The 23,967-nt window shown below is 53.3% G+C and overlaps 10 protein-coding genes across 10 annotated transcripts; 5 read left to right on the top strand and 5 right to left on the bottom strand.

The window, feature by feature from the left end:
• Nucleotides 1-2,417: 2,417 nt before the first annotated feature.
• JN550_010306 (uncharacterized protein) lies at nt 2,418-3,074 on the top strand (the record flags this gene model as incomplete). The annotated part of the gene is made up of 1 exon (XM_049308545.1): nt 2,418-3,074. The coding sequence occupies one exon, from the start codon at nt 2,418-2,420 to the stop codon at nt 3,072-3,074; it is 657 nt and encodes a 218-aa protein (XP_049167735.1).
• An 828-nt stretch (nt 3,075-3,902) lies between these two features.
• JN550_010305 (uncharacterized protein) lies at nt 3,903-5,603 on the top strand (the record flags this gene model as incomplete). The annotated part of the gene is made up of 1 exon (XM_049308544.1): nt 3,903-5,603. One exon carries the CDS (start codon nt 3,903-3,905, stop codon nt 5,601-5,603), a length of 1,701 nt encoding a protein of 566 aa, XP_049167734.1.
• Nucleotides 5,604-6,305: 702 nt separating this feature from the next.
• Nucleotides 6,306-7,597, bottom strand: JN550_010304 (uncharacterized protein; the record flags this gene model as incomplete). The annotated part of the gene is made up of 3 exons (XM_049308543.1): nt 6,306-7,125; nt 7,177-7,435; nt 7,492-7,597. The coding sequence occupies 3 exons, from the start codon at nt 7,595-7,597 to the stop codon at nt 6,306-6,308; spliced, it is 1,185 nt and encodes a 394-aa protein (XP_049167733.1).
• Nucleotides 7,598-8,365: 768 nt separating this feature from the next.
• Nucleotides 8,366-9,445, top strand: JN550_010303 (uncharacterized protein; the record flags this gene model as incomplete). The annotated part of the gene is made up of 1 exon (XM_049308542.1): nt 8,366-9,445. One exon carries the CDS (start codon nt 8,366-8,368, stop codon nt 9,443-9,445), a length of 1,080 nt encoding a protein of 359 aa, XP_049167732.1.
• Nucleotides 9,446-10,145: 700 nt separating this feature from the next.
• Nucleotides 10,146-11,058, top strand: JN550_010302 (uncharacterized protein; the record flags this gene model as incomplete). The annotated part of the gene is made up of 4 exons (XM_049308541.1): nt 10,146-10,314; nt 10,509-10,581; nt 10,652-10,770; nt 10,943-11,058. The coding sequence occupies 4 exons, from the start codon at nt 10,146-10,148 to the stop codon at nt 11,056-11,058; spliced, it is 477 nt and encodes a 158-aa protein (XP_049167731.1).
• A 799-nt stretch (nt 11,059-11,857) lies between these two features.
• Nucleotides 11,858-14,178, bottom strand: JN550_010301 (uncharacterized protein; the record flags this gene model as incomplete). Its single annotated transcript, XM_049308540.1, has 3 exons — nt 11,858-11,978; nt 12,037-12,175; nt 12,228-14,178. The coding sequence occupies 3 exons, from the start codon at nt 14,176-14,178 to the stop codon at nt 11,858-11,860; spliced, it is 2,211 nt and encodes a 736-aa protein (XP_049167730.1).
• Nucleotides 14,179-15,515: 1,337 nt separating this feature from the next.
• JN550_010300 (uncharacterized protein) lies at nt 15,516-16,716 on the bottom strand (the record flags this gene model as incomplete). Its single annotated transcript, XM_049308539.1, has 3 exons — nt 15,516-15,900; nt 16,013-16,322; nt 16,521-16,716. The coding sequence occupies 3 exons, from the start codon at nt 16,714-16,716 to the stop codon at nt 15,516-15,518; spliced, it is 891 nt and encodes a 296-aa protein (XP_049167729.1).
• A 1,036-nt stretch (nt 16,717-17,752) lies between these two features.
• Nucleotides 17,753-19,233, bottom strand: JN550_010299 (uncharacterized protein; the record flags this gene model as incomplete). Its single annotated transcript, XM_049308538.1, has 4 exons — nt 17,753-17,926; nt 17,982-18,741; nt 18,799-18,979; nt 19,041-19,233. The coding sequence occupies 4 exons, from the start codon at nt 19,231-19,233 to the stop codon at nt 17,753-17,755; spliced, it is 1,308 nt and encodes a 435-aa protein (XP_049167728.1).
• A 1,008-nt stretch (nt 19,234-20,241) lies between these two features.
• JN550_010298 (uncharacterized protein) lies at nt 20,242-20,857 on the top strand (the record flags this gene model as incomplete). Its single annotated transcript, XM_049308537.1, has 2 exons — nt 20,242-20,507; nt 20,566-20,857. The coding sequence occupies 2 exons, from the start codon at nt 20,242-20,244 to the stop codon at nt 20,855-20,857; spliced, it is 558 nt and encodes a 185-aa protein (XP_049167727.1).
• A 1,223-nt stretch (nt 20,858-22,080) lies between these two features.
• On the bottom strand, nt 22,081-23,421 carry JN550_010297 (uncharacterized protein; the record flags this gene model as incomplete). Its single annotated transcript, XM_049308536.1, has 1 exon — nt 22,081-23,421. The coding sequence occupies one exon, from the start codon at nt 23,419-23,421 to the stop codon at nt 22,081-22,083; it is 1,341 nt and encodes a 446-aa protein (XP_049167726.1).
• Between the last annotated feature and the right edge of the window lie 546 nt (nt 23,422-23,967).

The raw sequence follows: 23,967 nt of genomic DNA, 5'->3' as shown, positions 1-23,967 counted from the left end.
AGACAGTAGGCGAGGCAGGCCGAGAGGCGGGGGACATGGCGAGTCCCAGGGTTGATGATGTTGGAAATCAAGACTGTAGTGCTTCCTAGGCGGTCAGCGGCGTTACTTGGCATGCCTAGCCGCACCGAAAGGTCCGATTATGTCTAACATGGTGCAAATCAATATTTTCGTCAAGGATCTTCGTACTAATCCCGATCATACGACGACAGGATCGAGTGCTCTTCTATCGCCGTGACTTGGGCAGCGCATATTGTTTCGTTGCTCTAGACAAAGGATGGGCTTGTGCTCTTATGGGAACCAGGTGTTCGTATACTTTGCCAAAAACGCACCTGTAGTACCAGCCCCCACTAGTGCAATGTAAACGGGCCTGTGAACTTACGCATTTACTCCCACAAGCCGTGCGGCTCGAGGTCTCATGGGTTTCTCAATATGTTGACTTAGGCTGATGCCAGCGCAGTGTTCGATGCATACATACCAAGCTATTGCCAATTGGATTCGAATTTGGACTAAGACGCCTCATTCAACATTTTGAACTTCCGGGCTTCATTTCTACGTGAATGTGGTTGCTACCGAGATTGCCATACTATTCAGAGCTCAGTTTGACTCCAAGCAACCGCCAGTAGTGGGAGGATGAGGATCTGTGGTATTGATTGCAGCAGTAGAATGCAGAAGAAGATGAAATTTTCTCAATAAGTAAAGACGATCACAAACATATCATGGCGTCTTAGGTAAACCATCCGAGCTACAAAATGGTTGCGTGTCCCGCAACACCGAAAACAGTGATCCATCAAAACCACCTCTTTGGCAATTTGGCATTCTCAGTCAGCTAATCTGACAGTTATGCGAAGATCATATGGCTATGCCCATTGAAAGTTGCCTGGAACAGTCAGCCGTTTCGCTACTGTCCCCTGCAAATCGAGACCAGTCAGATGCGATGATAGCTTATAGACTATATTTGTCCTTTGGGAAGGATGAGCTTTGAGGCGCAGATCCATGCTGTAGTCGCCAATTGAGGGCAAAGTACATATAGGCCACCGTATTGTGACCGAATGGGGGCCGAAAGGTAGCTGAACGTGACCCAAACCTTCACAGATAAGTGAAAATCTCAAGAAGCCGATCTGAGCCATAAAACCCGCCTAACTCTGGGTCTTACGAATGGAGAATACGAAGGAAACAATTGCGGGCAGGGATCACTATCATTCGATGAGTTCCTTTCCCTACTGTTTCATTGCCGCACCATGCATCGTGAACTGCTTCAAAACAGGTGCTCAGCGTGGAAGCGACTTCGCTCACAAATAAACACAATCGATTGGCGACATGCTACTATTTTTAATACTGTTTTCATGGCCGTGGTTGCCGCATTCTTTATCCCACTGGTTATCGTGGCATCCGTCAAGGCTGGTGGCCTCAACAAAACACTGATGTTCTACTCAGGCCGATGTGGCACCGGAAGTGCAAGTCGCTTGAACCTGGCATTGCACTTGCTACTCAACATTCTCTCTACCGCAATTCTGGCTTCTTCCAACTTCTTCATGCAAATCCTGAATGCTCCTACAAGAGATGAAGTGATTGAAGCTCACAGCCGGGGCTCGTGGCTTGACATTGGAGTTCCGTCATGGCGTAACGCATTTCAAGTATCGAGGTTCAAGACCTATTCTTGGACTGTCTTCTTCTTGAGCTCCATACCAATTCACCTTCTGTTTAACAGCACTATCTTTCAAACTGATAACCGAGGGGGAACCTATCAGGTAACGATTGCTACCGAAGACTTTCTCCATCGTGGGCCGTACTTTGCACCAGGCGCATCATTGCTGGTGCTTCGTTGCCCAAGTTGTCTTGGCTGACTACCTATGCTATCTTTTTCATCTTCTTGTCCATTGCAATGTTCGGGTTAGTCGTGGTGACTGGAACAGGCCGTCTAGAGTGAGTCTGAATTGAGAGGCATTTGTCCGATAGTGGCTGATGGGTTTGCTCTCTTCAGTCAGACTACTCTCGTTCAAAGCGATACAAACCCAATAGTCTCTCGTAATGTAGCAGGCAGTCTTCTTTCCGGAGTTCTGCTTGTGAGTAGCCCCCAACTTATCCTCTCTTTCTGCTATCTCTTGTACAACAACCTGTTCACAAGAATGCGGATGGGGAAGGAGTGGGCGCTAATGAGCACCGGATACAGTGGACTGAGGGTCACCAAACCAAAGTGAGCTATGCGGCATAGATATGAAGAAAGCAAGGCGTGTGCTTATCTGACGAAACTAGGGGACAACAATACGCAACGTACCGCCTGCAATTGCCTTATAGGTATAGCATCTCGCTTATACTGGGAAGCATAATCTTGCACTGGATCTTGTCCAACGCATTTTACATCATCATTACTGAAGGAGGTATGTCTCTGTTAATGCTGGCTCAGGTAAATTGTTAATATGGTCAAAGACTACTTCAACCCGAATACTTTCCATGCAGTTCATGATGATGCTTTGAAGCCAGATATGGCCATCGCATTTGGTTATTCAGAAGCCGCCATCCTATCTTGTATTGTAGTCTTCACTGTGATCATTCTAGCTCCAATCGTTATAGGCTTATTTCGCATGGAAGGCAATACGACAGTGGTGGGAAGTGATTCCGCCGCCATCTCAGCGGCATGCCATGTTTCGACAGTTTCGAAAATCAGCGAGCCCAGTGATCGAAACCAAACGAAATACCACCAGGCTGTCAAAAGTCACAAGGGCGACTATGTTAACAAGAGAGAGGTGAGATTTGCGACAGAGAATAGTGGGCCCGCAACGGTTGTGTGTCCTTCCGATCAAACGGAAAGCGTCACGGACTTGGAGCGAAGTTTCAACCAAGATGGCAGCGAGTTGCTCCGGCGCGACAGTAGCGACGATCTTTTTGTTCTACCGCTGTCCGAAGATCAGCAACGTCTGTTGATATCCCAGAGTCGGATTAAGTGGGGTGAAGTGGAAATGGGAATTGAATGGTGCGCGAGATATGAGAACTTTCCGCAATCTGTGGCGCATCTGAGTTTTGGAGTAGAAGAAGATAACGTCCAAGAGCCAGTAGATGGTCGTTGGTATGCCTGAACATGGGCCATTCGGTTGCTTTAATGATACAACAGCCAAATACCTGAGTACAAGGAAGAAACACAACGATAAATCGTGTGACATCTGCTTGATGATGGATTGCATCAGTCAATCCGTGAAATCCGCGGCACAGACGTTGCATTAGAAGATTGCTTGGGATGTGAGCACATGATGCGCATCAACTAGGCGATTGACAGCAACTCCGTTCATAGTGCGTCGTTGTGGGAGACGGCGTGCTTTCAGGTCATACTATTTACCGTCTCCATATAGCATAGAGATTGTCGCGGCCGCTAAAATATTGACAAAGCCAGAGAAGGGTATGTCGAGCGGTAATAACATATTTGTATTTCTTCGTGACTAACTCTGCGGCGGTGGTTAACACATAGTAAAGAGCCGAAATGTCATACCTGCTGTGCCACTCTCCATTACAACCAACACAGTTCCTGCACAGTATTTAGCGCCCGCCATTGGATTTACCATTATATTGGGACGAGGGAGCCAATCATGGGCGCTGTTGTTGGATTTGAGTTGGTGCAAGGGGAGATTAATGCTAGCGCCCGCGAATGAGCGCCACCCGCTGGGCAGGGGTCCCATGAGTGGCCCATCCGGCCAAGTCAGTCTCAGACACAGTAACCACGGCTGTTTCAAGCTGTGGTGGACCAGACTGTTGTTGGCAGTCGGATCAACAGTGTCCTCTGCCTCTGCAGCAGCCGTCCCCGGGCAAGCCTGGCTTGTGACAACGTGAGGGGACCAACTGGCACAGCTCTCTTCTTCCATATTCGTCAAGAGCCTCGACTGTTCTACCTCCAGCGAACTATACGACCGACTATGGTGGCCCTGTTCCAGCGACCGACACGACTTTTGTCAGTGCTCGGTGGCATCTTTATCTTCTACGCCCTTGTCGTCTACCTCCCTCGAAACCAGGAACCGCTCTATAGCTTCGAATATGTCACCGGCACCTACGACTGGTCGGCGCTGCCTCAGAGACATCCCGTTTCGCAAATAACCCCTGTGCCCAAGGGACCATTTCGCAAAATGCCCAAGGTACAATTCGATTTTGCCTCCGCACCGACACCAAACAAGACCAGACAGGCGACTCTAGCAGACCGACGGTCCGTCGTTAAAGATACCTTTCTAAAGAGCTGGAATAGTTATAAGACTTATGCATGGTTATATGATGAGTTGGAGCCCGTCTCCGGGAAGGGCAAGGACACCTTCGGCGGCTGGGCTGCCACAGTCATTGATGCGTTGGATACGTTATGGATGATGGGCCTTAAAGAAGAGTTCTACCTCGCTGTCGCCGCCGCTGTAACGATCAAGTGGGAAACAAAAGAAACAGCTATCAACTTTTTCGAAACGACGATCCGGCATCTTGGCGGCCTGCTAAGCGCGTACGACCTGAGTAAAGAGCCCGCGCTGCTCAAAAAGGCCATCGAGATAGGAGACTTGCTTTACGCCGGTTTCGACACCCCCAATCGCATGCCGCCATTCTGGTTGGATTTTCAGAAGGCTATAGATGGCACAATCCAACCCGGCAGCCACGAGCCTTCTGCATCTGTCACCTCCTCTGGTGTTGAGTTCACCCGCTTGGCACAGCTTACGGGGGATGACAAGTACTACGACGCAATCGACAGGGTCTCACAGTTCTTGCAGAGGACACAGAATACCACGAGGCTGCGCGGTATGTGGCCCACATTCGCCAATATGCAGTCTCTAGACCTATCCTATGAGAGCGACTTCACGCTTGGCGCATTGGCTGATTCTTTGTACGAGTATTTGCCGAAGATGTTTGCTATCACCGGGGGTGTGCCCATGTATGAGAGCATGTATCGTGGTGCCATGGATACAGTGACCAAACATCTTCTGTACCGTCCAATGACGCCGAACCAGGACGATATTCTCTTCACAGGCGACGTCACTGTAGATGCTGCAGATGAACCCCTACTTAAGACTGAAGGTCAACACCTGTCCTGCTTCGTTGGCGGCATGTATGGGCTTGGTGGCAAGCTATTTGACATTCCAGACCACGTAACGATTGGTGAAAAGATCGCCAAGGGCTGTGCCTGGGTATACGACTCTTTCCCTACTGGTATCATGCCAGAGATATACGGTCTCTTGCGCTGTCCTAGCCTTGAGCCTTGCCCTTGGAATGAGGAGGTCTGGAGGGAACAAGGCGACCCTAAGCTCAGGAAAGGCTTCAGAAACGCCCGAGATCCTCGTTATCTGCTCCGGCCTGAAGCTATCGAGAGCATCTTCCTGATGTATCGCATGACAGGCAAGGAGGAATACCAGGAAATAGCGTGGAGAATGTTCCAGTCCATCAAGAATGCGACGGAAACCGAGCTCGCCGCTTCGGCTATCAGTGATGTTACCGTCACCGGGGAAACCCAAAAGCTAGACTCCATGGAGAGTTTCTGGTTTTCAGAGACTCTCAAATACTTCTGGCTGATATTTTCGTCACCGGACCTGATCAGCCTCGACGAATATGTGTTGAATACGGAGGCACACCCCTTGCTGCGCCCGAAATGAGCACACGATGCCTGGATCTTTGGCGTTCTGGGTTGATGCTTCGTAGCGTCGCCTTCACATGTAGTGTATAGAGGCGCCATGTTGTGAGCAGGGCAACCATGGTGCATACAATATTTACCGGTAAAAGTTACAAGCATATCTATGGCGATTAGCATAGGCGTTCAGGGTTATTTCAGACGTCACAGGTGTAGTGCGTCCATGACATATATCAGGTTAAGATAGTATAAACAGAGCGAATCAAATGAAACTGGTTCTCATGACACTAGTCATCCTCTCGACTGAAAGCTGAAACTTGGACTAGTAATCAATTTTCTTGGGCCGCGCACTACAAAGATCTTAACGATTGAAGACCTTACGATTTGCAGCGAACTTCGCCTCCCACCCCTCGTGGTCTCCGGAGTCACTTAAAGTAGAAGCCTTCTCTGGCAATTGTCCCACACTACTTTGTGAAATATTGCTAGGATTGTCTTGCGTTTGATCAAGGAGACCAATGGACTGCTAGCATTCGATTGAATTACGTCAAACCAGCTGATATGAATAGGAGATAATTCGTGCCTCGGTGTACATTTTATGCAAAGGCCACGAAGTCGAGGGATGCGCAGTCGTATTCTAAAGTGATCCTGCCTTTGATCTCTTGCATAGCCAGTATTATATACATCAAGCTTCTATCTATTCCTGCCGTGCACTATGTTCGTCCTATCTTCACTTTTTGTAGATGCCGCTCTCCATGTCATCGCCCTTCCGCTTGAGATCGTGGCCATTTGTCTTTTCCTCTGCCACCTTCTGGAAGACATTAGTCAAGCGCTGAATAGCCTCCTCGCCCACCTGGTAATGGGTGATGATGCGGTTTCCTGACAGCTTCAGCCCCTGCTCGGCTCCTAGCGCGTTCAATCTGCTGCCACTGCAGTTCATGGATTCTAAATCGAGCCAGAGCATGTTGGTGTGAACCGGGTACAGCATCTTGCCCCCGAGATCTGTCCAGATCTTCTCAACACGCTTCGCCATGGCGTGTGAGGTCTTCAAGAGCCCGCCCTCGCCGTTCGGGCCCTTCCCAAAGGTGGTATCGACGCCGACCCTGGCAGCGGCCGTGACAACGCCGGATTGACGAAGTCCTCCACCAATTGCTTTCCGCATCCACCGAGCGTGTTTGATCACGTCTTTAGAGCCAACAATGATGGAGCCAATTGGGGCGCCAAGACCTTTCGAGAAGCACAGGTTCACCGTGTCGAAGCAGGCGGCGAAACTATCCAGTGAACCGCCGCCAGAAGACGCAACCTCCCACAGGCGGGCACCGTCTAGGTGCATCTTTATGTTGTTTTCCCTCGCAAAAGCAGATATCCTCTTGACTTCGTCAAGTGGCATGATCATACCAGCCAGGGTGTTCTCTAAGCTAATGACTTTGGTGGGGCAGACGTGGACATCATCGCCAAGGCACACGTTCTCCTTGACATCCTCCAAAGTCAAGTGTACGCCATTCTTGGGGACTACTGCCTCGACCATGGCGCCAGAAAGCGATGCAACACTGGAGAAAGTTAGTCGACATGGGCCATGGTTTTGAAGAAGCATCCCTTACCCTCCCGCTTCATATCTGTTGACGTGGGAACGATGATCACAGAGCACACCATGTGGTGGCTGTGTAAGTAAGGATCGGAGGGCCAATTGGTTGCCCATGCTCCCAGAGACGACAAAGAGAGCGGCTTCCTTTCCTGTCAACGCCGCTATGTGGTCCTCGAGATCTATAGTCGTGCGGTCTTCATGATATACATCATCGTCTAGAGTCGTGACTTCGATAGCTCTCAGCATCTCCAGTGTTGGCGTTGTCTGAGTGTCGCCTGTGGGCATACGTCAGTAAGGTCACTGACGACATGTCCGGACTGCAGTTACTGACTCCGCAGGTCAAAGGCAGCAGCTCCCTGACGGCCAAGCCAGGTAGTAGATTTCGACGCAGATACAGCGGCCCCGTTCATGCTCTGCACAGGGGTGTCTTGCTCCATGGTGGCTGATCCTATTGTTGATTTCGAACGTGACGGCTGTAGGGTCTGTGCTGTGTAACGTTTTGGGGCCGTTGATATAGCTGCTACTCTCGGTATTCCACGGCGTTGCATATCGGAGAGAGCCAAGGGCCGGCCCGCGAGCCCCAATTTCATTGGCTGTGATCCCGGTGAGGGGCATTTTGGCAGTGAGAAGCCAGCTCTTGCACGCCTAAGAGCGACGCTGGCCTGATACGGTAGCATCCTCTTCTTCCTTTTCTTTGAAAATTGTGGCGTTCAGAGTGTATTTCCCGGTGTATTGCGGTCTCATGTACCGCGCGGCTCTGCAACCGCAAAGGTCGAGCTGTTTGCTTAGATTTTGGTACAGTACTGCAGATGGCCTAATTATGTCCATCTCGGCTCAAAGCCGAGCGCCGCAATCGCTACTGGCCTGTGCTTTACTTTCCCCGTATTCGTTAGCAAAAGCCCCCTGAATGGGACGCTAGCCCGTTTCGGCCTCAACGTGCCAAAGGCCAATTCCCGTTTGAATCTTTGGGCAAGTCGTGTCTGAGCGACACAGCGATTGCTGACTTTGACATCCATCAGATCCGCGGTTCACGATGGTACGGAGAGAACTCCTATGAGCTGCTAGGCTTCTTGATTAACATTCATTCATTCATTCATTCATTTACATTATCGCCAACTCTTTCTGCCGCGATCGATGCGAACATGCGCTTACCAGGTTCGGCCGATTGAACTTTCTTTCCTCGCTTAAGGTTTAAAGGGTCTCAGATGCGCCTCAGCAAAAGGGGCGGCGCCCTCAGAGTCGGGCTTGTCTTGGGCTTCACGGTACTGCTTCTGATCTGGCTGAACCCCAGTTGGACCGATCGGTCAGAACACAGGGTGCTGTCTTTCGATTCTCATCTTGATATCAGCCAGACCGCGGCCCGGCAAGCTCTTTGCCAGCAACATGGGTGGAAGCCATTCAAGGGCAATGGGAGACGCGTGTATGACCTGCTCATGGTGAATACGGAGTTGGACTGGCTTGAGATCCGGCTGAATACGACTTACGAAGTTGTTGACTATTTTGTCATTGTCGAGTCTCCAAAGACATTCACCAACCTCGACAAGCCACTTGTCATCAAGGATAATTTGGATAAGTTTGCTGCCTATCGCGACAAAATCATCTACCACCAGCTCGAAATTCCAGATGGCTTCCATTCTGATCGGGACAACCCAGCATGGGCCTGGGAGGATCTGCAAAGAAATGCCATGTACGATCAAGTCTTGCCGCGACTGAAGGATGCTCGAGCGCCAGTGAATGGGGATGTCATCATCGTGGCTGACGTCGACGAAATCATCCGTCCCGAGACCATTGTTTTGCTCAAGGCATGCGATTTCCCCCGAAGACTCAACCTCAGGAGTCATTTCTACTATTACAGCTTCCAATTCTTGCATGTGGGCGAGCAGTGGGCTCACCCCCAGGCAACGTACTACCAGGGATGGCGGACCATTCTACCCGTCAACCTTCGAAATTCCGACGGAGGCTTTCAGCCTCTGATCAAGCTGGAAACGGGAGACCTCTACGACGCTGGCTGGCACTGTTCATCCTGTTTCTCGACGATTGAGGAGCTGCTCACCAAGATGTCTTCGTTCTCGCACCAGTGGATGAACCACGAGTTATTCCGCGACCGAGACCGCATTGCTCAGCATGTCAGAGATGGTGAGGATATCTGGGAACGGGAAGGGGAGTATTACAAGAGGATCGACGGCAACAAGGACGTGCCTAAAATTTTATTGGCCCAGCAAGATAGGTTCTCGTACTTGTTGAACAGGGACGGGCCGTCGGCTGGATTTAAGGACTACCCATAATTACTTACAGGCGCAATAAAATTGATTTCTTCTTCCCCCGTCACGGTATGCTCCTTGCAGTCGTTTTCTTTTCGTGACTCGCCCTAAGCAGAAGGTCCAGTAGCCCAATGCAACGTGATTATGTGTGCCTCTAGGTCATTGAAGGCATGTACTTGGTATATCAACGATCTATACAACCAAGCTTCCCCAACGAACTCCTCAGTGGTCGTAGGCTAGCGGGAAGCTTTGTGAATGCAAATCGGAATAACCTGACAACACAATATCAGACCGAAAGCAGAACCAGGGACCTCACACTTCTGTACGTGAACAATCATTCTCTAGACGCAAAATTTCACACGTAGTTCACCAGTCCCTCTCTCCTAATGTTCTGCCAGTGCCGAGCAAGGACTGAATTGTTGTCGTTCAGCAGTAATCTTAGAAGCGATAGCTCCAGTGTTTTGCAACATTCACCCAGGAGCTTTCCAAACGCACCGTCTCGTCCGAAACAAGGCAACCACGCCATTCGGAGTGTATTAATATTCCGCAGTCACCCATCAATCACCTTCTCTGCCCCTCATCATACATCCAGCCATCGAGCTTCCTGTCTTCCTACCCAGCAAGTCCGCATCATCACAGCCAAGCACGAGGCAGCCGTCCCGGAACATCACCAACCCCATCTTGGATCGCAGTCCATCCATTCTGTGCTCTCACCCCGTTCACGATGAAGCTCCTCAGCAGCATCCTGACCCTCGGCCTCGCGCTTCTAGGCCTCGTCTCGGCCCAGGGCTTCGTCGGCAACTGCACCTGGCGCTCGGCCAACCTGACCGACCACTTCCTGGGCATGTACTGCAACGACAACGACTGGGTACACTTTGGCTACAAGTGGACCTGTAAGAGCCTCCTCCACCTGTGCTCGCTGCCCGTGCTCGTGCTGTCCCACCTGGCCAAGCGGCCCAAAGGGTACAAGGAAAGACAGGGACCAGCTCGAGGGGGAGCAAGCCGAGCAGGGCGATGAATTGAGTTAGTTTGTCTTGGCCTTCTTGTTCTGACCTCCTTTTCCCCCGTCACCCGGGGGAGCGCGCAGGGCACGATCTGAACAACTGCGTCGTCAACAACGGTGGCCAGCTGGCCCTCTACGACTCGGTCGCCAACAAATTGTAAGAAACACCAGATATGCCACCCCCCGATGTTCGGTTGACACCTCGGCTAACCTCGCCGGGTGCGCAGCCCGGGCTACTCGACGTCGTGCCGCGACTGCACCTTCAAGGGCATGCACGACAGCTTCAACTTCCACTGCAACTGCTTCGACACCAAGAACAACCTGGTGACCTCCAACGTCGACCTAAGTACGTCTTGTTTCACTCTCATTCCTGTGCTCGTCACACGTTCAAGAATGCCCTCGCTCTGCGGCAGAGTGACCGGTTTCCAAGTCCCCCTCCCCTTGACCCATTTCACGCCTCACTCGGCCGTGGACCTTTGCTGTTGAAACCAGGTCCTGACCGTTCCCTCAAAATGTAGACCAGGCCCTCTGGAACCACGACGGCCGCCTTGGTTGTTTCAGCACGCAGGGCAACCAGAGCGAATGCGGACCTATGTGCGACCCTGGCTGGAAGCCGCCTTCCGCCCGCGCTTAAGCTTCACACGAGCATGTAAACGGATGGTGCTGTGATCATTTGCAGGTAGAAGGGCTCGGATCACAGCGACTAATGGGTGACGAGGTTTAAGGACAAAGGGTTGACGTTGAGTTATGCCGGACAGCGAAGTCACGCTTGATTCGAAGGCGGTTATATTTGCAATGATGGGCTTTGTCAGCGGCAGTTAAGTAGGGATGCATAGCATGAGCTGCTCCGATAGTGAAAGACCATATCGGGTTTCCCATATCGTAGTTTGTACTGCAGGTTCATCTAGCAGCCCCTGTCTTTCTGTCACAAGCGTAGGTTTTCTTCGTCCATATTGTTTAACTGTTTTGGAATTAAAGTTGAATCCCGCTGGAAGATACCACTGTTGGGCATGTCCACTTAAGGTACGCACAGTCCCCATCTTCAATGCAACCCCTAGACCATTGGCGGGACAGTTCTGGCTATATACATGGACGACTTCTGAACCCGAACACGGAATAGGGGGCTGGGTTATTATGAACCCGTTGCTCGCATGAGCGTAGAATTTGGGCCCAAATATCTCTTCTGTCTCAAATGCCCCAACATGACCGTTCAGTGCCCCAAGTTTGATATTGTTCGTCGTCTTCAGATACAGATATCCACGGCGCGGTCCGCTGACGTCGTTGGAGTATGGACATCGTGCTTGAAGGTATTGCTTTCCCAATGCTTCCAGAAGACATGGTGCGGGAATGTGTCCTCACTTTACAATCACCCGGAACACCAAACACCCAGTTTCGTAGTCATAAATAGAATCGACGTGTGGCGATTCAGATTCTCACTCGGCCTCTTTGGCCTCCTTGTGCTTCTTGCCGAAAATGCCGCGTCCTCTGGACTTGCTGCGAGCTTTCTTCGATTTGATGCTGCTCGCATCGTCTGCGTACTTTGGCTTGTGGATCCTGGAGTCGAGTCAGCGCATAGTCTTCGAAGCTCAAGCTCCCTGCGACTAAAACTTACCAACTATTGCCGGGCATGCTCATCCCTTTGGCCTCGGCCATACGGTAGAACTTGGCACTCTTTTTCAAGTCCTTCTTGCACCCGACACCCTGAGCGTAGCAGAAACCTGCCTCAGCTAGAGCATCAACATCGCCCCAATCTGTGTTCTGTAAGCCATGTAGTCGATGATTTCACCCTTGGAGACAACTTACTGCCAGCGATTTCAAAACACCGTAATGCGAGGGCCCTGTCTTGCTCAATACCCCAGCCGTTCATGTGGCTGACACCCAGCTCATAGATGGCCAGGGCGAACTGCGCTTTGCGAGTTTTCCGCTCGTGATAATCCACTGTCTTGCCCCCCTTGACTTGGTCTTCGTCCTCCGCGATTTCCAGACTTGCGCCGTCTGCGGCTTTTCGTAGCCACTCGACGCCTTCCTTCTGGTTAGGCCGCATGCCCCAACCGTGTCGACACGCCAAGGCATACAAGAGCATGCCTGTTGGAGAGCCTCCCTTTGCAGCTAGGCGTAGGTGATATGTCGACTCCTTCACGGACCCCTCCTCGTGGCATTTAATACCCTTATCTAGGTGTTCTTCGGCACTCATCTCAGCCGCGGTCGGTGCGAGTGACTTTGTGGGCTTGATGGTGCTAGCAGAATCGGATGTAGAAACAGACGCTGGCGTGCGCCCTCGAGCCTGATCATGCAGTGGCGACGTCAAAGGCCGCCCTCTAGGCACATCCTCTGATGGCCTTGCATCCCCGGTCGATGGCCGGCTTGGATCTGGGGAAGGCACCCTGTTTGCCGACATTTCAGTTGACAGTTTACTCCTCTCCAAAGACGGTCGAGCCAGGAGAGGATCGTTCGTTGAAGGCCTGTCTAAGTGCTGAGACGAAGAGCTGGTTGGTCTTGAGGGCGGTGAAGGCGGCGCCTGTCCTTTAGCAAATGGCTGGACATTGCTTGGTGGCACCATGGACTGGTCCCACGAAAATGAAGAGATATCTTCAGGGTTGAATATTAGCGAATTCCGCTGCAGGGGTTTGCCTCTCGGCAGAGAATATTTCGAGTAAATGTAGGAAGGAGCACCCTTAGTACTATCATCATCCGTGAAAGCTTCGCTGTGCATGCTAATTGGGGTATGCGCAGTGTCATCGGCAAACACGAAAGATGGGTGGCTATCTGATGACGCTTGCCGCGAAGGGGTGTCGAGACCAGGTGTCCCTGCCCTACTCAGTGGTCTCGAGAAGTTGAACGAAGGTCGTGGCAGCGAGGCAACGGAGCTGATCGAAGGTGATCTCTGATAGGGGTGGCTGCCTCCAAGAGCAGGGGATGCGAGCGCTGTTCCGAACCCACTGCTGCTAGACAGCTTTCGCGGAGGCGGTTGCGAGTGGAACGAAGCACTGAGACTATCGTCGTGATTATACTCGACAGGCTGGGACATGATGCTCGAGGAGCGTTTCGGAAACATGGATCGCGGAGGCGCAAGACCGGAATCGTGTGAAATTTGGCGGGTGAGCTTTTCTGGCGAGGGCGGTATGGACACGGGCAGGTTTGCACTTTGCGACCCTGGTTCTCTCGGGTTGGGATCTCGGTCCATTGACTTACGTTCCGTCGCCCTCTCAGTCATGTCCTCCAAGTCGCCGGGCGACTGCTCCCTCCTTGCACCATAGGACCCGTCCGCGTCGGTTTCTTCTAGGCGGTCGAGTATGCGCCCCCGATCGGTAAATGGGTTGATCGGCATCGGTACCGACTGGTCGGGTGTAGGAGGGATCCGGCTCATTCGCGGGTGCATCGACACGGGGCGCTCTGTGGGCTCTTCCACCTCAGTGGTCTGGCCGAACCCTGTGTTCTCCTCGGGGATGCCATCTTGATCCTCGGTGGCATCGAAGGACAGGGAGCGAAAGTACTCGGAGCGACCCTGAACGACGAGGGGGCTCTCCATCGTCAGGGGCGGCAGGCGACTCATTCGACGACCATTCTTCTGGCTCTCCTCCAGCTGCTTCGCAAGGAGCCGACTTTGCGCAGCGAATGCATCCAGCGGTGAAAGGGTAGGAGGGACTTCTCCTGCGACATGCAACCTCGGTGATCGGAGCGGACGCGAGCTGGTAGTAGCGACCGACGCCTGTGAATCCGACCTCAGGTCGATGAAAGTTGGCCTGGTAGCCATGGTGAGTATGTTTGGCGTCGACAATCGCAGCGGAGCTGGCAGAGGTATCCGCTTGACCGTCTAGCCCAGTCTAGTCCAGGTGCGCTGCGTGCAGGCAGTGAGGGGCGATCGCGAGTCGACGTCGACGGCGGATGGGAAAGTCAATTGAAATTCCAGGGTCCTTTCGTAAGTTTCGCGGTTAGGTGTGTCGCATGCGGGTTGTGCCGTCGGTCAGTGTTGGAGGGACTCTGAGGCGTCGATTTGGGCTTCGCCGTGAAGTTTGTTCTCGTACCCCCATAAATGGACTGGCTATGATATGCTGTGGGATAGCGAGTGGTCTCCCGCTTGGGTCAGGTGGCCGCCGGTGACGATGGAGCAAAGAATGCAGGATGTGGCGGATTGACCGGGGCGCATGAAGTATGAAGTCAGACCTGTAGGAGGCGGTTGGTCCCTGAATGCGCTCAGGAAGCGGGCAAAAAGCAAGAAATGCAGGATCGATGGCGAGTGCAGGGTTTCCAAGGTTGCAGGTCGCCTGTGGGATTCTGGGACCAGTGGCTGAAGCTCCCGCCTGTCCGCTATTTTGGGCTGTCCGTCCTGGCGGTCGTCAAAGCCGGTCCCGAGGTCGTGATTTGCTGAGACCGAGAGGGCTGATCAAGTAATGAAATAGTACAGGCGATGTCTTTGCACCCAGATCCAGATCGCGAAAGGGGGTGGCCGAGACGACAAGGTCTGGGTTTTTCCAAGTGCGCAATTGCTAGGTAGAATAGAAATGCGGAGGCTGCCCAGTATCTGGAGATGGTTCGGGGGCGGTGCTGCAAGCAGCTACGGTAGTTATTGTATGCAATGCAGGAGGAGAGAGACAGAGAGTGGACGATTGAGCTAAGTCAATCACCAGTGCGTCTTCGCGGCCTGAGAACCGAGCAATAAGAAATGACCAAGAGCCGCTGCGCTTTCTGTCACTGGCTTGTCTCAACAACCGCATATGATGAAGAAGCCGAGAAGGGCGGACAAAGCAAGCCGCTGGCCAACGAGAGGTGAATGAAGCAATCGCCGCGCTCGCCGTACAAGAAGCCAAAGGATGGATAGGGGAGCCACTTGTATCGGGAGTCGGGAGGAGGGAGAAAATGGCCAAGGTCCAGACAAAACAGCATGCTGATCAGTCCCGTCTCATGGGCCCACCGGCGATTTCTTGGCCATGTTCGCGGTACCAATTGACCATTGATGAATGCATGCAACGCAATTCAAGGCTTGATGCCCCATCGCCGCTCGCAAGCCTGCCCACCGTCCAGCTAGGGACCTGACTAGGAGGCAGTTTCCACAGTCGGCCAGAGTCCCCCATACTACCCTAAGGTTTTCTGCTAACAAATTTCCCCGTCCAGCGGCTTATAGTGCCATTGGACACGGGAACTGGAAATTGGCTCAGAGGCGAGAGGTAGCTTGTACCGCGGCGCCATGCCCAAACCATCGACAAGACCCTGACGCGAGCAAAAGTGGCCCTCTGCCAGGGCCCGGCCGGCCAGCCAGGGGGTCGCAGACAGTCCGCAGGCCGGCTCGTGGCCAGCAATCGTCCAACGGGGGCCGTGTTTGGCGAGATGAGGCAAAAGTATGGGGTACGTAAGCCAGACGCGACCTTGCAGAGAGCAGTAGTACATAGTACTGCCATGTACGGCGCCGTATCTGGGTAGTGCATGCCATAGCACAGTAGCCTCGAATAGTCTCCGTCTGACCTGATCACGAGCATTGCTAATGGGTTGTTAGCCCCAAGATGCACCCCTAACTCTGCGCAGCTGCGGATCATGTGACACTGCCGCTGAATGCTGCATGGCCGCTCGTGTTTCTGATGCAGAGCACTCACAGCACCGAGCCCTGGGAAGAAACATTCGAACCCACCGTGGAATCTCTGGGCTGTAGCAAGGCGCCCCTCTCCGCCGAACGGGCACGCGGCATCTGGCCCACGGGGCGGACCCTGTCCAGGCTCTGAAACTCAACGGCCATGTGTTTCCAAGGCACGATGGCCCGGCTTTCTGGCAGGCAAGGCACCATGAAGGAAACGAAATTGCCCTTCTGCGTACCTGGGTACTTTACTGTGTATTGCAAGGTAACTTGGTGCTCCAAGGTCCTGTCGCATTCTGCGGGGGAGACAGCAGCCATGGCCGGCCGACGCCCTGAAAACAGCAAGGGCTGGCAGCTCTCGAAAATTGTGAAGCGCGCCTTGTGCATGAGCTTTCAGCAGGGGTCCTCCTGGGCCGGCCCCATGCACTTTTGCTGCACAGTGTTCACTGGGCGGACTGAGTTCCTAAGAAATCATCGACGGGATGCTTCTCGTGCGTGCTCGCAACAATTCGATTCATCACGATCCTCACCCACGATGCTATCTAGCTGGTGCAGATCCCATGACGACTCCCGAGACCTCCGCTGGTTCTGTGGGTAGCCGGCCGGCCGGCCAGGCGCACGGCTTCGAACAGCATATGGCAGCGCGCGCAAGCCTCGTATACTGTAGCTGGTGGTACCAGTATGCGAACGGGCAGATGGAGTGATGACAGCATCTCGGCGATCCATCGCGATCCTGCCGGCACTTCTTGCCGCCATCCTAGAGTTCTTTCCTCATGCTCGCCGTGTATGAGCCCTTTCTGCAAAACCTGCTTCTACATCACGGTCACCACCTTTGCATGAATGAGACGACAGGCAAAGACAAAGAAAAACAGAAGCATACCTGGTGGCTGTTTAACCTTATGCAAGGGACGGCGCAGAAAGTCAGGTTGACCTGTACTGTAGTAGCGTCTTCTTACAGACGGGAACCCTGCGTCCCACGACCGGAATCGGGAATCGTGGAGAACCCTGCCCAAAGAGGGAAAAGAACAAAACACAATGACAGCCCAGCTCCGGTGGCTTACCAGAGGGAAATTGCTCGTATAACAGGGCGACTATTATGTTGATATGTAAACGAGGTTGCGCCACTAGAAACTAACCCAGCACTAACACACAAACACGTTGGTCGTTATGCTCCTTATCCCGAAAACGGCACAATGTGCGTGGCGTGACCGGATTTTTAGCATCTTGAAGTGCCTTCAATGGCTTTGAGAACTATAGTTCGTCTGATGTTTTCCATCCACACACATATGACATGTTTCAAGATTTAAGACCTTGGGTATCTATAAACTGACCTGGCGGCCTCCGCTCGAGCCCTCTGCACATCAGGTGTACCAGGCTATCTCGTCGGGTGCTCGTCTCAAATATTGATAGGACGACCACTCCGAGCCGTGGCGACCACCATTCTCAAAACCCATCGTATCGTATGGAGCCAATTCTTAGAATAGCACCGACTAATGCTAGTGCAGGCGCCGGTGCTGAACGGGTGGAGTTGCGCGTAGCTCTCCCCGGAGTTTTTCTAGAACCCAACTCGGAAATCTCTTTGCGCTTGAGAGGCATGAATAAACGAGATGGCCAGACCCAGATTCACATAGTACAGGACTGCGTAAAACACACTGATATTTCCAAAAAGGCTAGCCGGAACTCCACTTCCCATGCAACTTTGGTCGACAAACTGTTGATTCTAGTTCACCTCACTATCCACAGCCCCACGCTCGCAGCTCGTCTATAGATCCTTCGAGCGAAGCTTCTTTAACCTTGTAGCACCCTCAAAGACTCCGCGGTCAACCGCTGCTGCGACGGTCAACGTACCGCCCAGAACAGCGCAGAGGCCTGTCAAGAAAGCAGTAAAGGTCTTGGCACGCTCCTCACGGTTGACGACCTTCATCGGGGAGATATCCTAAGGCAGTGTGAGTAAAGGGCAATGCAGGCTATTACCGGACTGTGACACTTACATAGGAGAAGAAAACACCAGGGATACCACCACGGGCGTGGAGTCTTTCTTTGTGGCCCTCAGCAGCATCGTCACCACCCGATAAGCTTCGCTTGTGGCTCGTGACTGAATATTGGTGAGTCTCGACACTGCCGTCGTACGATTGTCCGTAGCTTCCAATCCAGGCGCTGTCGTCCAGGTTGCGGTTTGACCCGCTGTGCTTCCAGCCCAAAGGCAGGTACGAGGTCGGGACGATCTTGACGAAGTACATGAAGTTGAAGTTGGGGTCATCGGTGGACTGCTTTACGTCGTCGAGGGGGTTCAGGTGGTGGTTAGTCCACGGCGTGTTTTTGGAGCTCTTGGTTGCCAGGTCTTCGGGAAGCTGCGGGCCAAACCGCAGTTGGTGAACGGTGTGCTCGAAGGAGTGCTTGACGGGGCTCTCCCAGTAGTTCTTGAGGTCGTGGACGTGCATGTTGCCGTTGCTGAAACTTCGGCCAGGGGCGAAGTGGAAGTTTCCAACGACCTTGTTGACGCGCAGACCACCTTCGACACGGCAGCCTTCCTGTCTTTGCTCATCCAACTTCTCGGCGTAGTGCTCGCGCTGGCACTGCTCAACCTCCTCGCCTCTTCCGAAAGCCCACGACACTTGGGCATAGGCTTCTCGGACTTCGTCACAGGTCTGACAGCATCCAGGCTTCACGGCAGTGGAGGGAGCCGGCGCACTGTAGCAGCTTCCACAGTATTCGGGATCGAGATGGGTCGCAGCTTCATCATCGGCGTGACTGTATGCCCGAGTTAGTATGACCTGTGCCAGGGCGCAGGCGCTCCTCCAAACTTACAGCGCCAGAGCTTTCATATCGATGACGCCGCCGCCTTGAGAGGCAGGCTGAAGTCTGACTTTGTTCACTCCGTGCATGACACCATGTTGCTGTTCACCGGACACGTCCATGACGTCCAGGGTAAGAAGCTCGCAGGGGAGCTTGGGGAAGGTAATGTTCATGTGGATTTCCATGCGCTCTCCTGCAATGGTTGTGTCAGCCTTCTGCCAGCGCCAGTGTGACCGCCACTTCTTATCACATACCTCGCCCTTTGTCGACTATGAGCTCCGGGTGGATGACGATTCTCCGGTAGTCGGCCCATTCTCCCCATGCAAGCCATAGTACGACGATCAGAGAGACGATGGTGACAATACCGCCAGAAGTGGTCCGTATTCTGGCGTCCTCGACAGTCTTGGTAAAGGCATCAAGCCTTGTGAATCGTGATTTGGGAGGCATGGTGGGAATCGCTGCACACACGGCCTGGCAGCGGCGGTTTGCGCGAGGCTAGGTAGGCCGAGGGCGTCAAAAGCAATGGGGAAAACGGAACGGAGAAGCGAATTCGTAGGGAGTGAAAGGGAGGAGGGTGCAGCGGCAACTTCACAAGCCCCGTGATAGCTGCATTGGACTCGCTGGCCTGGGAATAATCGAGTCGGCTGCTGGAGTGTCGTCGAGATAATCAATCAATTCACCTCCAAGACGCACGGCTGCGAAAGGACACGCTTCAATTCTCAATCCAGGGACCCTGGCGCTAATGCCGGAGCCTTCCAAGCTTGGCCTTGGCGTCCATCTAGAATTCGTCAGCGCCGGTCGCTCGTTTTTCCCTACCCGGCTGCCTTACTCTGTCGCGGTCCCGTCTCAAGACTACAGTCAGTTATGTACTGACCAGTTAGGTAGGTAAGTACTTTATACTACGTACAGTAGTGAACAGTTTACTGATTTCCATCATTGGACGTAGCGAGGCCCGGTACTGCTTAGCTCCTGTGACTAACATGACAACAATCTGTGACTGAGTGTTTCGAGCTTGTATGCAAGAGCTGCTTGCTCCTCATGGAAATGATACAAATTGACTGCCATTAAGAATAAGCCCCACCGCAATCGGCTGAGACTTCTTTTGAATTGATGTTACCACTTGTTCTGTGACTCCCCTCGGCTTCGGTGTTGAGCCGAAGATGTAGATTTTGAGCAAGGCTTGCCCTCCGACGCGGGCTTGCTACTCGACGGATTGTGACTGGTCTGAGTGGGTGGAGTCGGTGACACAGCGGCGGCTTGCTGTCATACAAATAGACGACGGTACTGTATACCTCTGGAACAACACGATCTCGTCCTCCCACTCATTTCTGGCCATAGCTTTGGACTTCGAGGGCTCCGCTCTGGTGTATACACATTATCTACTTTAGAGGTTATTGGTAGCATTTCCTGCGGATTTTTGTACCAGAGACTGCCCACCAACACAGCATTGCAACCATGGCTGAGCAACCTCAGGCAAGCGCAGTAGTGAGAACCGACAAGTGTTTCATACGCCCCTATGCCAGGTCCGACGCCGAAGCCCTGTCTGCCGCGGCTAATCATGAGGACATAAGTCGCTACATGACCAATAGGTTCCCGCACCCCTATACGCTCGACAGCGCAAACTTCTGGATCAACCATTCGTTGGAGCACAAGCCTCACGTCAACTTTGCCATCTGCCTGCCCGACGGCACTTTTGCCGGCGGTATTGGCCTGGTTCCTGGGTAAGCACCTACCGGCGGCCCCGCCCTCTGGAACCGATAGTACTGACGGCGGCGATAGAAGTGACATCGAGTACCGCACGTGGGAGCTTGGCTACTGGGTCGCAATGGACCATTGGGGCAAGGGCCTGGCGACGAGCGCCGTTTCCGCCTTCTGCAAATGGGCGTTTACCGCGTTTTCGGATCTGCACCGGCTGGACGGCCGCGTTGTTGAAGGCAACGAGGGGAGCATGAAGGTCCTGGAGAAGGCTGGCTTTGTCAAGGAAGGAGTCAGGCGCAAGGCTGTGTACAAACATGGCATGGCATTGGATCACGTCATGTTTGGCTTGCTAAGACAAGACATTAAGGATTGAGGACACTAAACGGCCCGAATTCCGGATTCCGAAGAGGAATGATTTGCATTGTTGGTTTAACTGAAGATCGGATGACTGCAGAAATAAATCTATGAGATTACAATAACATACGTTACAACGGAAAAAGAAGACTGTACGGCAATAGAGTGTAGAGACATATGACGAAAACCAAGGGCTCGCTTCTCGTATATTCCCAGCTGGTTCAGTGGTTCAAGGCTAATTTTGTCCAGAAGACACTGTGACAACGCTCAGGTCACCCAATTTTGGGCCTCCAAGGAACAGCACGTATCTACTGCAGCGGAGCCCTTCTCCGTGGGCTGGTTCTGGTTGCGTTCTACGCTTACGAAGACTGAACAACTCTCTGCTCAGTCTGGGGAATCTTGACGATGGTATCAACACAAACCTCCTCCACTGCATCCATACTCGACTCGAGCCATGCAGTATTGCGTATAGTACTTGTGGCCGCTTCTTTCCATATGTATGCTTGGCACCGACGTAGTGATCAGGGGCGAGATAACTTCTCTGAGGCGGTGACCTAGATGTAGGGGGATTTTAGTTTAATGGAAGATCTATAGACTTGCGCGAAGCTACGTAAGAGAAGCCAAGAAACGATTACTCTGGAACCTAATCAGTTTCTCACCTACTTTTGATACATTGGGTCCTTAGTTTACCAAAGTTTCGGGTCCTTTGCATCTGTGACGGCTTCTAAACTGTTTGATGGGTGTCATAGGTTGACGGCTCGATACATAAGCGATAGAAGCAATATACAGCATAGCGTAGACTGTCTGGTGCAAATCTTATGCCACACCTGATATGGGCTTTGGAAATGTGTTTCCGCGTCTGCATGTCAATATATTCGATTAGGTGTAAACTACTCCAGCGGCAACTTGGCACGTAAACTCCTCAAATGAATGCTGCATCAACTCCTCATGACAGATCATCCAGACCATCCAGACATCCGTCAGGCCTCATCGTCGCGGTCCCGTTTCTCATCCCGTATCTCATCAACGCATATCATCATCGTGTGCTTTGCAGATCCCATACCGACGCCTTTTCGCGCCTATGCTGTAACTCGAGTTGACTCCCCTCCCGACGAAACGCCAGGAAAACAAACCTAAATAGAAATGCAGTGGCCTGCAGTGACGGTTTCCGTCTTTGGCCAGGTATATCCTTCGACTTTCCCTTCCCCTCTGCCCCAACAAGAACAGCGCTGAAAGCGAGTCTTACGCCGTAACGGTCTTCCCCATGCCACTCCCCCATCGGAAGCGCCTGAGTGTACCTCCGCTGCTCCTGATAGCTTCGCGGCCGCAGCTGCCCCCGTCCGCCAGGGAGCTCGTGTTGGCAGCACCCAGGCCACCCAGGGCCTCTTGTCGACCGACTTCTCGACCGATCACATAGCCTGCGCCAAACCCGACTACGCTCACCAGCACCACCACGCCGGCGCTGACGACCCACGTTAGCAACGTGGGACTAATGAGCGCCTCATCAACTCCGGAGGCTGATGATGTTCTCTTCTTCTTTGCCGCCCTCGGAGACTTGGTGGGTGGGGGCGTCGCGGGCCGCTTGGCCTTCTCGGTTGTTGGTCCAGTACTGCGCGACGGGGCAGGCGGCGATGGAGTAGGGTCGGCCCTCAAGACCCGGCCCTGGGCGGTGGGCCTCGGTGCAGTCTCCAGGAGCTCGCTCTCTGGTACGAGGCGCAGGTTCATGGGTTGACCGCCGCTCGGACTTGTCCGTTCCCCGAGCTGCTTCTCTCCATCCTTATTTCTGCCTCTTGCTGCCGCAGCACAGCTGAGCAAGGTGGTCAGGCTGGCACGCAGGGCTTCGTCGTTATCCGCTTGATAGTTGGGGGTCATGAAACTGGGGGCGCGACGGTCCACGCGGGTGCTGCTACCGCGACCGAATGACGGGCGGGGGTGGTGCTGGGGAATGCTAGAGCTGGTGGAATGGCGGTGCTGAAGGTGGGATGGGGGGTGGGAGAATGCGTTTGGCTGAGGGCGAAAAGACTCTGAAGGCCTGCGCGAGCCCAGCGCTGTCGCATTCTCATCATCGTCATCCTCCTCATCGCTCGTGTCGTCCTGTGCTGGATGGACGTTGCGCAGAGGCGTTGGGCTCAGCCCGGGCACCGATGTGATGTTCTCGGTTGACGAGGTCAAGACGTGATCAGAGTCGGTCTCGCTTTCATCGTACTCCTCCTGACTGCTTGCGCCCGCAGCTGCGTGGGCAGCAAGTTGCTGCTGTTGCTGTTGGGCCAGCAGGTGGTTATACGATTGTGGGTGTAAGCGGCGCCTTCGGGCGTAAGCGGACGAGCCGACTCGCAAACCGGTGGTGACGATGTCGTCGCCGATGGACGAGACGGACGATGATGATGGGTGCGACGATACCTCGACCCATGATTCTACTGGCGTGAGCCTGACATCTTCGTTGTCCTGCTGGCTAGACTGACCATCGTTTCGTTGCCGCTGGGGCAAAGGGCCCGACCTCGCAGTCGCCGCGGTGTTGTTCACTCCCGAAGTCATGTTGCCGTTCTGCCAGTTCTGCCCGCTGGCTTCGTTCGGAGATGGCATGCTGATAAGACAAAAAGGAAATAGGGAGACCCGAACGTCAGGATAAGAGTCTCCAGACGATGGTAAAGAATGGCGCAAAGTGGTAGCGCTGCCGTCGACAATGGGGCTTCACCGACTGCCAGTATCCCAACAAAGCCCCGCGATAGTGGTCAGGGATCCGCTGATCTACGCAGCCGGCCGTGGGGGCTGCTTTACGTTCTAGTCGGTTATGGAGTGCGTCTTTGACTCGGGACTTGGAGGAGTCTAAAATGAGCTGGTTCTGTCAGGAGAGACTGGAAGCGAACATGAGACACCAGTAAATCCTAGGAAGGTGGGCGATAGACCGCCTGTTTCCAAGGAACGTGAGATGTGGTCACCGGTCAGAAGTGGAGGTATGCGCTTGGGGGTGGCTGGCCGTTTAAGTGCTCCCGTCTTTGTATGGGCTGTAGCGTTGCCCGTCTAATACTCCAGCTGGTTCTTTGTCCCAGCTGGTCGAAGCCGTGCTTCGCTGCAGTCGGACTATATCAAGCGAAAGTAGCAGCTCGCTCGTGGTAGAGCGAAAGCGGA

This window comes from Neoarthrinium moseri (genome assembly GCF_022829205.1).
Source record: "Neoarthrinium moseri strain CBS 164.80 chromosome Unknown scaffold52_Wmoseri_CBS_16480, whole genome shotgun sequence".
Lineage (NCBI taxonomy): Eukaryota > Fungi > Ascomycota > Sordariomycetes > Amphisphaeriales > Apiosporaceae > Neoarthrinium > Neoarthrinium moseri.
Note: the sequence above shows the minus strand (reverse complement) of the source record. Positions and strands in the feature narration are given on the sequence as shown.